Genomic DNA, 13,732 nt, shown 5'->3' with positions numbered 1-13,732 from the left:
TTTCTATGTTGTATAGTTACTGGTACTTTTAAATTTCTTTATTTTTTTCTTGGTTATCTGTTTTTTCTCACTTTTCCAAAGTGAATACATGTGTTTCCTATGTTTCAGGAAAAAAAAAAAGTAAGAAGCAAGGAACTTGCCAATCAACTTATATAGGAAATGGGGGCAATTAATAAACACTTGAAACACAGTTTAAAGACATATAAATCTTATATTACCTATGGATCTCTCATTTAGAAATATGTACCTGATAATTACAGATACGTTACATTATAAATGCCTTAGAGGGCTGCTGTGGGAATCAAATGAGGTAATGACTGAGCTCTGTGTCTTGCTCTATTTACACATGCAAGGCTCCAGCCCTCCAGGTGCCCTTCATTTTTAGGGAAGATTCCAAAGAGAGTGCCTATCAGCAAGTTCAGTTGATTTCCAGATGAGTACAGGTTCAAAATCCATTATCCGAAATGCTTGGGACTAGAAGTGTTTCAGATTTCTGGTTTTTTTTTTTCAGTTTTTGAAATATTTGCATGTACATAATGAGCTATCTTGAGGATGAAACCCAATTCTAAACATGAAATTTATTTAATTTTATATACACCTCAAACACATAGCCTGAAGGTAATTTTATACAATATTTTAAATAATTTTGCGTGTGAAGCAAAGTTTGTGTATATGAAGTCAGGTGTGGAATTTTCCATTTGTAGCATCATGTCATGTTCAAAAAGCCTTGGATTTTGGAGCACTTGGATTTTGGATTTTTGGATTAGGGATGCTCAACTGTAAATGCTTTTCTATTCATCTGCTACTCTGGCTTTCTTTTCTGCATAATGCCATAACTATTAGGCACATCTTCCTCTTCTCTTGCGTTTTGCTCCCTCCACTGGCTTCTACCACTGCAGATGTACTGGACTCCTAAAGATGACAAAGACCCACCGATTTCTCTGGAGCCTTCAGTAATCCGAATCCCCATTTTGCCTTTTCAAAAACGTATAGAGTGTCCCTCCCTGCTTTAGAGTTATACTTAAACCAGACAGATACTTCACCAACACTGCTTATAAATGCAAACAGCCTTTTATGGTTTTCTCCCACTTCCTTCCCCTTCCCCTTCTCCCAGACAAATTTGAGTGACACTCATGACAGTGTGCTCAGAATTGGATTATCTCTTCCATCCTCTGATGAATATAGCTTAGTCTCCTTGACTATCAATTTTCTGTGCAGACATTGCTACAGGTTTCATTCTGCACATACACAGGAGTTGTAGGGATAATTTTATGTTCCCAAGACTGTTCTGGTTCACACCACCCTGACCTCAGGAGTCCCCAGTAGTCTACACTAACTTACACGGATCCAGATACGTTTCCCTCTTTCTTTGCTTTGAGATTTGCTGTGCCAAATAAACCTATAATTACAGACTGATGGGAAATAATGGCAGGAACCGGGGATCTGGTAGGTGAATCCCAATTTTAAAACATTGTTCACAGTCATCACTGTTCCCCACTAAACTGTGCCCTTCTCACAGTAAATATTTTGTCTCATTTATACTGGTACCCTTAGTGTTTAGTACAGGGCCTGATAAGTTGTAGGGCACAACAGTTAATTATAGCTGAGTTGAATCCTGCAATCTGGACCCAGGGTTGCTTCTGATTATTTATGGGCAAGTGCTTTCTTTCCCTACAGACTGTAGCTTGCAATTAAAAAGGAACACAGCAGAAGAAGCATTATACGCCAACTTCCAAAAAAAATGCACTTATCATAACATTATATAGTCAGTGTTTATCAACATGTGCTATACAGACCAGCTGCATCAAAATTGCCTGAAGAAGTGGCTAAAAATTCAGAAAAAAATGTGTTTCAGTCCATACTCACTGTACCCTAGTTAATCAGACATCTCTAGACTTACATAAATTAAAGTGGAGGCCCCAGCTTTAGTCAATCTCGGACACCTCTCTCCCCACCTTATATTTTATAGAAATGGGTGGTTGGTTGATTGGTAGATCTGAGACCTGTGAAAATACTACATAGAATTTAATTAATCTATATACATCAGGCATTATTTCCCCATCAGACGGTGCCCTTCTTAAAGAGACAACTACTTTTTATTTTTTAATGCTATTGCCTTTAGTGCGTAAGTTCTCAATCCTTGCTTCAGATCTGAAATACCTGAGGATACTTTAAAGTGGAGCTCAGTACCCAATTCCAACCAGTTGAGTCAGACTCATTAAAAGTGAGACCGGCCGGGCGCGGTGGCTCACGCTTGTAATCCCAGCACTTTGGGAGGCCGAGGCGGGCGGATCACGAGGTCAGGAGATCGAGACCACGGTGAAACCCCATCTCTACTAAAAAAAAGTACAAAAAAATTAGCCAGGCGTGGTGGCGGGCGCCTGTAGTCCCAGCTACTCGGAGAGGCTGAGGCAGGAGAATGGCGTGAACCCGGGAGGCGGAGCTTGCAGTGAGCCGAGATTGCGCCACTGCACTCCAGCCTGGGGGACAGAGCGAGACTCTGTCTCAAAAAAAAAAAAAAAAAAAAAAGTGAGACCAACAGATCCTTAGTGTGAAAGATCCCGTGGTGATTCCGATGTATAGTAGAGTTGAGAAGTGAGTGAAATTTGTGGCTAAAATATCTTTGGCCTATTTTCTCTGTACTACCCCTGATTGTGTTACCCTAAGCAGGTTAATTTGTTTATATAGAATTTTTATCTTGTGAAAGAAATACCCTAGGGGAGGCATTATACCCCCAAATCACAAAAACATCCTTTTAAGAAAATATTTGCCAGTGTTCGTCCAGCTTTGCTAGCCTATCAAATACTTCAGAATTCCACTTGGAGCTTGTTTAAAATACATAATTCTGGCACCATCCAAAATCCACTCTTTGGCAATGGTACTCAGGTAGCTACATTGTTAACAATCTTTAGGTGATTCTGATGCACATTAGAGTTTGTTGATTACTTGTGCATACATTTTTATCCAGATTATGTTAAAAACAAACCAATAAAATAACTAAAATAAAATATAAATGTTCGCCCAAATTCAGGGAAAGGAGCAGCAAGGAGAAGATGTATATGGGCACAAAAAATAATTTAAAAAACTAAAATAAAAATTTTAAAACATTAAATCATAAAGGGAAAGATTGACATTCACCATGTAAAAAATATTAAATCTTCTGCAAAGTAAAGCAAGACTGTAAATAAAGTTCAAGGAACTTCAAGGAATTTCAGTTAGAAAGGAATATGTTCACTAAATCAATTACACCATGGTGACTATAGTTAATAACATAATATTGTCTACTTGAAAATTGCTAGGAGAGTAGACTTTAAGTGTTCTCACCACAAAAATAGATTAGTATGTGAGTTAATGCATGTGTTATATTGCTTGATTCAGTACTTCCACAATGTATAAAGATATCAAAACACCATTTTGTGCACCACAAATATATACAATTTTTACTTCTCAACTAAAAACGTAAATTAAAATAGAAGATGAGACTTGAAGAGCAAAGGCAGCCATCAGCAAGCCAAAAAGAAAGGCCTCAGGAGAAACCAAGCCTGCTGACACCATGATCTTGAACTTCCAGCCTCCAGAACTGTGAAAAATAAACTTCTACTATTTAAACCACCCAGTCTGTGGCATTTTGTTATAGCAGTCCTAGTAGACTGATAGAAGATATAACACATATTGGTGGTTACCAAGGACTAGGGGAGACAGTAAATATCAAAAATTGCTTTGTGGGTGAGGGGTTTTACTTTGGGGTGATAGAAATGGTTTGGAACTAGATAGAGGTGGAAGTTGCACAACATTGTGAATGTGCTAAATGTCATTGCATTGTTCACTTTAAAATAGTTAAGTTTTCAGATATTTTTAATTGTGGAAAAATATACATAATATAAAGTTTACATCTTAGCCATTTGTAAATGTACAATTTATTGGTATTAAGTACATTCATTCTGTTTTAGAATCATCACTGGCATTCATCTCCAGAAATTTTGTGTCATTACAAACTGAAACCCTGTACTCATAAACAATAACTTCCTAGTCCCCATTTTCCTCTCCCTATGTCCCCTGGTAATCACTGTTCTACTTTCTGTCTATATGAATTTGACTTTTCTAGGTATCTCATATAAATGGAATCATACAGTATGTGCCCTTTGATGTCTGGCTTCTTTCACCTAATATAATGTTTTTAAGGTTCACTAATTTTTTAGCATGTAGCAGAATTTTATTCCTTTCTAAAGCTGACTAATATTCCTTTGTATGTACATATAACATATTGTTAATCCATTCATCTCTTGATGTACACTTGACTTGCTTCCATCTTTTAGCTACTGTTGATAATACTGCTAGGAACACAGGTGTATAAATACCTGTTCCAGAGCCTGCTTTCAATTATTTTTGGCATATACCCAGAAATGAAATATAGTGATTTTATGTTAGTTTTTTGAAGAAAGGCCATAATGTTTTCCCTAGTGGCTGTATAATTTTACATTCCCATCAGCAGTGTGTGAGGGTTCTAATTTCTCCACACCCTACTTGCCTTCGTCCATTTCATGTTGCTAAAACAGAATACCTGAGGATGGGTAATTTATAAAGAAAAGAGGTTTATTTACCTCATGGTTCTGTGGGCTGGGAAATATAAGAAGCACGGCACCCACATCTGCTCTTCCTCTATTGCAAGCCATGTATTAGATCAAAACATTGCAGAGAAGTTCAAAGGGAAAGCAGAGATGTGCAAAGAGATAAAACACAAGGGATGTCCTGGCTTTACAACAACCCACTTTCCAGGGAACTAACCCATTCCAGTGATAACTAATCCAGTCTCATCAGAGTGTAAACTCACTAACTACCTCCAGAGTAGCACCAAGCCATTCATGAGTGATCCATCCCCATGATCCAGACATCTACCACTAGGCCTCATGTCCCAACACCACCACAATGGGAATGAAATATCAACATATATTTTGGTGGGAACAAACTCAGACCATAGCACTCACCAATGCTTATCATTTTTTTGATAACAATGATCCTAATGGGCATGAAGTGGTATCTCACTGGGCTTTTCATTTACATTTCCTTAATGATTAGTGATGTTGGCCATCTTTTCATGTGCTTATTGGCCACTTGTATATCTTTGGAGAAATGTTGATTCAATTTATTTGCCCATTCTTAAATTGGGTTCTATGTGGTTTTTTGTTGTTGTCACTGACTTATGAAAGTTTTAAAATATATTCTGGATTTAAATCCCTCTTCAGATATAGACCTGCAAATATTTCCTTTTGTCCTGTAAGTTGCATTTTCATTCTCTTGACACTGTGCTGTGATGCACAAAAGTGTTAAATATTGATCAATTTCTATTTTTTTGTTGCCTATACTTTGTGTGTCATATTGAAGAAACAACAGCCAAGACCAAGTCATCAAGCTTTCTCCTATTTTTCTCTAAGGTTTTCATAGTTTTAGATTTTACATTAAGGTCTTTGATCAACTTTTAGTTAATTTTTATAAATGATATGAGATAATGTACAACTTCATTCTTTTGTATGAGAATATCCAACTTTTCCAGTACCATTTGTGGAAAAGACTACCTTTTCTCCATTGAACGGAAAACAATTGTAATGAAAAACTTGTTAGAGCAGCTCAATAATGGGTTTGAAGTGAATGAAGAAAGAATCAGTGAGCTTGAGGATAGGTAAATGAAGATTATGAGTATAAGGAACAAAAAAAAAAAGAAAAATGGAGAAAATATAGAGACATTAGAGGACCATGGTACACCATCAAGCATACAAGCATAGGTACGAAGGGAATTCCATAAAGAGGGGAAAAAGAAAAGTTGCAGGAAAATGTATTTGAAGAAATAATGACAAAATACTTTTTGAACTTGATGGAAAACATGAATCTACAGCTGACTTTTTATCAGAAATCATGGAGGCCAGAAGACAGTAAGATGACATTTTCAGAAAGTTGAAGGAAAAAGACTTAACTAACACTTCTTAGTCAGGAAACTCTCCTTAAAACTTTAAGGATAAATTAAGACACTCTCAAATAACGAACAGTGAGTAATTTTTAACCAGCAGCACTGTCCTACAATAAATACCAATGAGTCCTTCATGCTGAAATTAGAAAACACTAGATGGTAACATGAATCCACATGAAGAAATAAAGAACACTAGTAAGGTAACTAAATAGGTAAATATAAAAGACAGTGTGGTAGACAGAATAGTGGGTTTCCAAAAGTTATGCATGTCCAAACCCCTGGAACCTGTGAATGTTACCTTTTATGCCCAAAAGAGACTTTGAAGATGTTATTACATATATTGAGATGTTATTAAGTATCTTAATTATCCCGAATTATCTAGGTGGGCCCTAAATGCAAACACAAGTGTTCTTATAAGGAGACACAGGGAAATTTGACACAAAGGAAAAAAAAGGTATGTGATGATGGAAGCAGAGAGACATTTGAAGATAGTATGCTGCTGGCTTTTAAGATGAATGAAGGAGATGTAAGCCAAGGAATATAAGAAATTCAGCTCCAGAAGATGAAAAAAATAAGGAAGTGGATATCTGCTGACTCTGGTTAAAACCCCATGAAGGCATTTTAATTTCTTACTTCTAGTATTGTAAGAGAATAAGTTTTTCCTATTTTAAGCCACTAACTTTGTGGTAATTGTTACAGCAACAATAGAAAATAAATACAAATAGTTATAAACATATATTTGTCTGTAACTCATTTTTCTCTTATTAGATTAGAAAGAAAACTTGATAAAACAATAATTACAAGACAGATATAATGGCTAAGATGTAATTTCTATGGCACTCTTCCTAGATCACAAAGGAGGAAAGAGGAAATGGAGATAAAGTTTTGTATCCCATTAAAATTAAGTCAGAATTGACACAAATTCACTTGTTTTAAATTAATATACTAATTTTAATCCCTAGGCCAACTACACTAAGAAAATTATTCAAAAACTTTGTACAAGAAAAAGGAGAATTAAAATGGTAGGCCAAAAAATATCCTTTCGAAAGTAATTCAATAGTGGAGAAATAGAGGAACAAAAATACACAACAAATGGAAAACAAATAGCAAAATAGCAGATGTAAATATTACCTTATCATTATTACATTAAATATAAGTTGATTAAACACTTCATTCAAAAGGCAGAAAGTAGCAGAATGGGTAAAAAAAAATCATGATCCAACTATACACTATCTAAAAGAGAACATATTTAAATAAGTAAATAAAATTAATATGAAAGGATGGAAAATATATACTATGCAAAGAATAACCAAAAGAGTCAGATGAAAAAGACATTAAGACAAAAAATGTTATCATAGAATAAAAACGTGTTATATAACAAGTCATATCCATCAGGACTATACAAAAATTATAAACATATATGAACATAAAACAGATTTCCAAAATACATAAAGCAAAAAGTTACAGAATAGAAGGAAAAAATTAGAAGAAAACTAAGACAATTTAACAATAGTAATTGGAGACTTCAAAACCACACATTCAAAAATAAATGAAACAAATAAGAATATCAACAAGGAAATAGAAGACTTAAACAAAACTACAAAACCAACTGGAATAACAGACATGTATAGAACACTCCAAACAGCATAAGCATACACATTCTTGTCAAGCGCCCATGGAACATTTTCCTGGAAAGACTACATAATAAGCAATAAAATCCTATATACACTTAAAAGTATTGAAATTATAAAAATAATATTCCATGATCATAATGGAATTAAATTTGTAATCAACAACACAAAGAAATTCAAAAACCATGCAAATATGTGGAAATTAAACAATAAACTTCAATTCAACCTGAAACATCATGAGAGAAATTGGAAAATACTTTTAAAAACAAAAAAAAAAACCCACAACACATCAAAAGTTATGGGATATAGTTAAGCAGCATTTAGATGGAAATGTGTAACTGTAAATGTTTACTTTGAAAAGATAAAAATCCCATATCAGTAAACTTTCATCTTAAAAAGCTACAGAAAGAAGAGCAACTTAAATCAGAGAAATCAGAAGGAAGGGAATAGTAACCACTAGAGTGGAAATAAATGAATTACAGAATAGAACATCAATGAAACTAAAAGTTTGTTCTTTGAAAATATATATAAAAACAACCTGACAAAACTTTAGCTACACTCACCAATAAAAAAATGATGAAGACTGAAACTATTAAAATCAGGAATAAAAAAGGGGTCATCATTAGCAACTCTACAGATATATAAAAAAAGATTATAAGGTAATACTATTAACAACTGCATGACAAAAAAATGAGACAAAGTAGATGAACGGGACGAATTCCAAAAAAAAAACACAACCTACCCAATTGACTTAAAAAGAAATAGAAACACAAGTAACATCATTAAAAATGGTAGTGTATGGAACTCTGGAACTCCATAATGAGCAATTAGTGAGCTGGCAAAAACTGTTACCATCAACTTTCTCAGAACTCTGGAATCCAGTCAAAAAATTATAACAATGAGAGGAAAATTTGGTGAAGAATAAAAGCTACTAATTTGTGGTAAGAAATAAATTTTCAATTGACTATCTATCATTCTCTATGCCCCAGATTGGCAGTGATCTGTTGATAATAGCCCGCTATCCTGGTTTAGATAGCTAGTACCAGTGGTAGGAATTTGGACCATATTCTCATAGAAGTGTGGTATGGCTATCAGCCTGCTTGGCAGCACTTTCATCACTAAGGCTTCTTTCATTACACCAGACTGGGAGGACTCCCAGGGCTTGGGCTGCATTGGCTCTCCAGTTGGCTTTTGCCAGAAGCATTTAAAATCACAGGTATTGGCCAAAGAAGTCTGGAGCAAAGGACAACACAAGCAATGAACAGACGGAGAAGCCTGAGAAGGAAGAGTTTGGGAAACAAGATATGTGGAAGAACAAGCATTTAAAAAAACCTTTTATATATACTGGGAAATCAAGAAGGCCATGTGTATGCCGAGGGTGGGACACATACTCAGAAAAGGCCAGAGAAAATGCAAGCATTCAACTTCATTGAATTTGAGCTTCAGGCTCTGCATAAGAAAAATGTAAAGCATTAAAAAAGTACTCCAACTCAGAGTTCATCTGCAAAGACTGGGAAAGTTTTTTGTTTGTTTGTTTGTTTTTGAGATGGAGCCTCACTCTCTAGCCCAAGCTGGAGTACAGTGGCACGATATCGGCTCACTGCAACCTTCGCCTCTGGGGCTCAAGTGATTCTCCTGTCTCAACCTCCCAAGTAGCTGGGACTAGAGGCGTGCGCCACCGCACCTGGTTAATTTTTTTTTGTATTTTTAGTAGAGACAGGGTCTCACCATGTTGCCCTGGGTGGTCTTGAACTCCTGAGCCCAGGTGATCCACCTGCCTCGGTTTCCCAAAGTGCTGGGATTACAGGTGTGAGCCACTGCGCCAGGCCACGAAAGTATTTTTTTATTTATCGTTTTTCTTTTGTTGGCTTTAGGTACTTAGAGTAAGGGCATCCAAACACCAGCTGATTAATAAGCTAATAAAACACAGACTTTAGTGGCCACACATGACAAAGAATACATAATTTGCTAAAATAGTTTAAAAAGTCACTAAATACGTAAACAATAACCCACGAGAGAGTAACAACAAAACCCAAGGAAGAGGGAGAATCTAATTTCCAGAGTTAACATATTAGAATCAAAATATACAAATTTCAACAAAACTTTGTGAGGCATATAAGGAAATAAGAAAACATAGCCCATACACAGGAAAGAAATAATTAGATACTATCATGAAGAAGCTCGTGTATTAGAATAACTAGAAAATATTTTTAATCAACTGTCTTATATATGCTCGAAGAACTAAAGGAAATCATAAACAAAGGACTAAAGAAAAAGAGAAAAATGTCTCAGCAAATACACAATATCAGTAAAGACATAAAAATACAAAGAGACATAGAAATTATAACATAAATAGAAATTCTGTATTTGAAAAGTACAATAAAAGTCACTAGAGGGGTACAACAGTAGGTTTGAGCAGGCAAAAGAATCAGTGAACTTAAAATAGGTCAATTGAGATTATTCAGTCCAAGGAGCAGAAAAATAAAAGTGATGTGAAAAATGAACAGAGCACACCTACGCATGATGGGGGTTCAACAAGAAGAGAAATAGAATAGGGAAGAAAGAATTTTCAAAGGAAAAATGACTACAAATTACTCAAACTTGAGGAAAGACACTAATCTATGTATCCAAGACGTTCAACACACTCCAAACAGGATAATCTGAAAGAGATCCAAACAAAAGCATCTTCTAAACATCTTGTCAAAACCCAAATATATGACACTACACTGTAGTGACAAGAATATTAGCAATTCTCTAGTTCTTTGGGTTCAGTGGTGGTTTCACAAATGTGAAAGAGAAAAACAATGGAAGGAAAGTGAACAGTTATTAGCAATTTTCTAGTTCTTTGGGTTTAGTGGTGGTTTCACAAATGTGAAAGAGAAAAACAATGGAAGGAAAGTAAACAGTGGGGGAAAAGAGGGGAAAGGAGGGGAGGGAGCAGTAGTCAGTGAGAAGAGCATGTTGTGAACCAAGGGTTATGATGAATTTGTGGATCTGCAGTTCATATTAAAAACGTTTGAATGCTTTCTTTTCTAGCTGTCTTACATTCTCTTTCTATGAAAACTGGTCAACTGTTGGAAGGTAACTTTCAAGTGTGGAGAAAGGCCAATGGAGATTATAAGAAGGAAGTTGGTGAAATCAATTTGGAGTACATGGGCTTTTGAAATCAATTTGTGGTACAGGGTTTTTACCTACCGTGTCCCTCAGGGATACTCAGGCGGTGATGTCCAATACACAGTTGGCAAAGCTGATATGAGACACGGAGAAGGGAATAGCCTGGAGATGTAGATCTGGGAGTCATCGGTGTTTACTGGAAATGAATGAGATCACACAGGGAGAGATAACTTGAGGGCTGAGGAGAGAGGAGGCCCAGGACAGAACCCCAGGAACACCGCCACTCAAGGTGGCAGCTCAGCTTCCTGGCAGGCACCACTACCCCCAGGGCTCTGGAGTCAGGCAGAGCCAGTATTGAAAGTGGGCTGTGGAGTTCTGGGGCTGAGCGCTCTTGGCAAAGTCGGGTACCCTCTCTGATCAGCTGTCACACCTGGCGATAATGGGCATCAGAGAGAGATGCCTTGCGAGGATGCTGTGAGCTGCGTCAGGTAAAGCACCTGGGATCAGAAAGCCACCCCCTCCTCCTCTTCTTCTTGATGACCCCCATTCCTTTGTTACACACACCCTCTCCCATCTTCAGCAACCTCCCGGTCCCTCAGGGATGGATGGTGAGGTGGGCGGGAAGGGGGTGGTGGTGGCCTCGCTCCCGTGACGCGGTGCTCACGTGAGTGACCAGGCGCCTACGTGGGCACCAGCCCCCGCGCCCGCCCGCCCGCCCTGCGGTCCGGTCCAGGCGCCCGCGCAGAATCAGCTGTCTGAGCTGCCCAGGCGGCAGGGGAGCAGCGAGCGGGCTTCCGCGAGCCGGAGGAAGCACAGGCCTGTCCTGGGTCCTCGCAGGTCAGTGTGAAGGCGGGCGCTGCCGGCGGACCCTGGGACAGGGGTGGAGGGGGCTGGCAGTAGGATTGGGGAGGGGGCGGAGAAGGGATCCGGTAGATTGGTGAGGAGGGGGATGCGGAGCGGGCTGGGGCGGGGGCAGGAGAGGGAGCACCCCGAAGGGAGCCTGGCCCGCCTTCTCGACGCCCCTTGCACTGAGCCCTCCATCCATTTTAGTGCTGGAAATGGGGGGGTGGGGGTAGCGACCCCGCAGTGCGACAGTGAAACATAGACTTATTCTGGAAATAACCCCCTCTCACAATCCGCTCCCATGGAAACATCTGACCTCCGCAAAAACGGGGTGGCGCTGAGACAGGTTGCCTCCGGGGGAAGGGCACAAAGAGACAAACGCAGTTTGGAAAGCATCCTGGTTTGGTGCCCGAGGCCTGGAAAGAAATGGCGGCTGGGGTGCGGGGGAGGTAGGGGAGGAAAACATTGGGTGAGCAGGGCCTGGACTCAGAAAAGGGAACGGAGTTCCTGTGAGCCCACTGAGCGCGCAGCCCCTACCCGTGTCTCCTGTCTGTCCGCAGGTCTGCGCGTCTGTTGTTCCCAGCGCTCTTGGAGGCCTGCAAAGGAAGAGCAACCTGTCCAGAATCCCCGCAGGTCCGTGAAAGCAGGGGGCTGCATGGACAGGGGCCCACAAGGGTTGAGAGTGTGGAGGGCCCGGCCAAGGCCAAATTGGGACCCCTGCACATACCCCCACCCACGTGAACACACACCTTACCAGGCTGAATCAGTTCAGAGAAGGTGGCAGGCCCTGCCAGGGTATGGCTGGCTCACGTGTGTGGGAGGAGTGGCGGGCTATGTGGTGGGCAGAAGGCCCTCTTGGAGGCCTGGCCAGCTTAGAGGAACCCTCACCAGGGATGAGATGCAATTACTATCCAGACCTGCATTCCACCCCAGGCCCTCAGTCTCCCATGTCTCCTCTTTGTCTCCTCTTCCCTCCACTGTCATCCCCCAGGACAGGAGAAAGAGAAATCTCGACATGGAAAAACCCTACAATAAAAATGAAGGAAACCTGGAAAACGAGGGAAAGCCAGAAGATGAAGTAGAGCCTGATGATGAAGGAAAGTCAGACGAGGAAGAAAAGCCAGACGCGGAGGGGAAGACAGAATGCGAGGGAAAGCGAAAGGATGAGGGAGAGCCAGGTGATGAGGGACAACTGGAAGATGAGGGAAGCCAGGAAAAGCAGGGCAAGTCCGAAGGTGAGGGCAAGCCACAAGGCGAGGGCAAGCCAGCCTCCCAGGCAAAGCCAGAGAGCCAGCCGCGGGCCGCTGAAAAGCGCCCGGCTGGAGATTATGTGCCCCGGAAAGCAAAAAGAAAAACAGACAGGGGGACCGACGATTCCCCAAAGGACACTCAGGAGGACTTACAGGAAAGGCATCTGAGCAGTGAGGAGATGATGAGAGAATGTGGAGATGTGTCAAGGGCTCAGGAGGAGCTAAGGAAAAAACAGAAAATGGGTGGTTTTCATTGGATGCAAAGAGATGTGCAGGATCCATTCGCCCCAAGGGGACAACGGGGTGTCAGGGGAATGAGGGGTGGAGGTAGGGGCCAAAGAGGCTTACACGATATCCCATACCTTTAATGCCTTTGGCCTTCCATTCTGACTTCTCTGATGAGATTATTGTCAACCCTGCGTTCCCTGGTAGATATTTGCCAGGCCCAATGCTTTAACCTTAAGCTGATATTTTTGCTTTAGATGTCAATCTCGTTACCAGCAGCCTTTTGACCCAACTACAGCGCTCTATATTTTAGTAGAGGATTTTGACCCATGTGCATGGAAAAGATGTTCATGACACATTGTAAAAAATAAATAAAGAACAGTTTGCAGAACCGCATATACAGTATCAGCCAATTTTTATAAAAATGTAAATGTTTGTATAATGCATTTCTGCGCAAAGAAAACTCTGAAAGCATGTACACTAAAAAGTAGGCAATGGTTATTCCTGAAGGGTAGGCAAGAATAGGTCTCACCTGTATTCAAAAATGAGTCCTACCACCTCTTTTATGTACCTCCATGACATTCCTCTGCTGCTGTGCACATCCCTATGTCTTCCCTAGGTGTAGCCAGGTCAGTGAACACTGTTGCTGAGTCCTCTATCATGTTCCTGGGTCCTCTAACATGAGTACTGGGTCTGCATACTCAGAC

General features: G+C 39.8%; 1 protein-coding gene and 1 long non-coding RNA gene across 2 annotated transcripts; one reads left to right on the top strand and one right to left on the bottom strand.

Moving 5' to 3' along the window:
• Positions 1–9,424: 9,424 nt before the first annotated feature.
• Positions 9,425–12,177, bottom strand: LOC115833330. Its single transcript, XR_004028776.1, has 3 exons — positions 12,088–12,177; positions 10,789–10,903; positions 9,425–10,253 (listed from the first exon to the last, which is right to left on the bottom strand). It is a non-coding gene; the product is annotated as an uncharacterized LOC115833330 (long non-coding RNA).
• TCEAL6 (transcription elongation factor A like 6) lies at positions 12,117–13,421 on the top strand. Its single transcript, XM_030807446.1, is given in 3 exon segments — positions 12,117–12,183; positions 12,542–13,087; positions 13,089–13,421. Coding segments are annotated over 2 exon segments (552 nt in total). The 5' UTR covers positions 12,117–12,183; positions 12,542–12,565; the 3' UTR covers positions 13,119–13,421.
• Positions 13,422–13,732: the final 311 nt, after the last annotated feature.

Source organism: Nomascus leucogenys, chromosome X, assembly GCF_006542625.1.
Source record: "Nomascus leucogenys isolate Asia chromosome X, Asia_NLE_v1, whole genome shotgun sequence".
NCBI lineage: Eukaryota > Metazoa > Chordata > Mammalia > Primates > Hylobatidae > Nomascus > Nomascus leucogenys.
The sequence above is the reverse complement of the archived record's forward strand: the minus strand, read 5'-3'. Positions and strand labels throughout refer to the sequence as shown.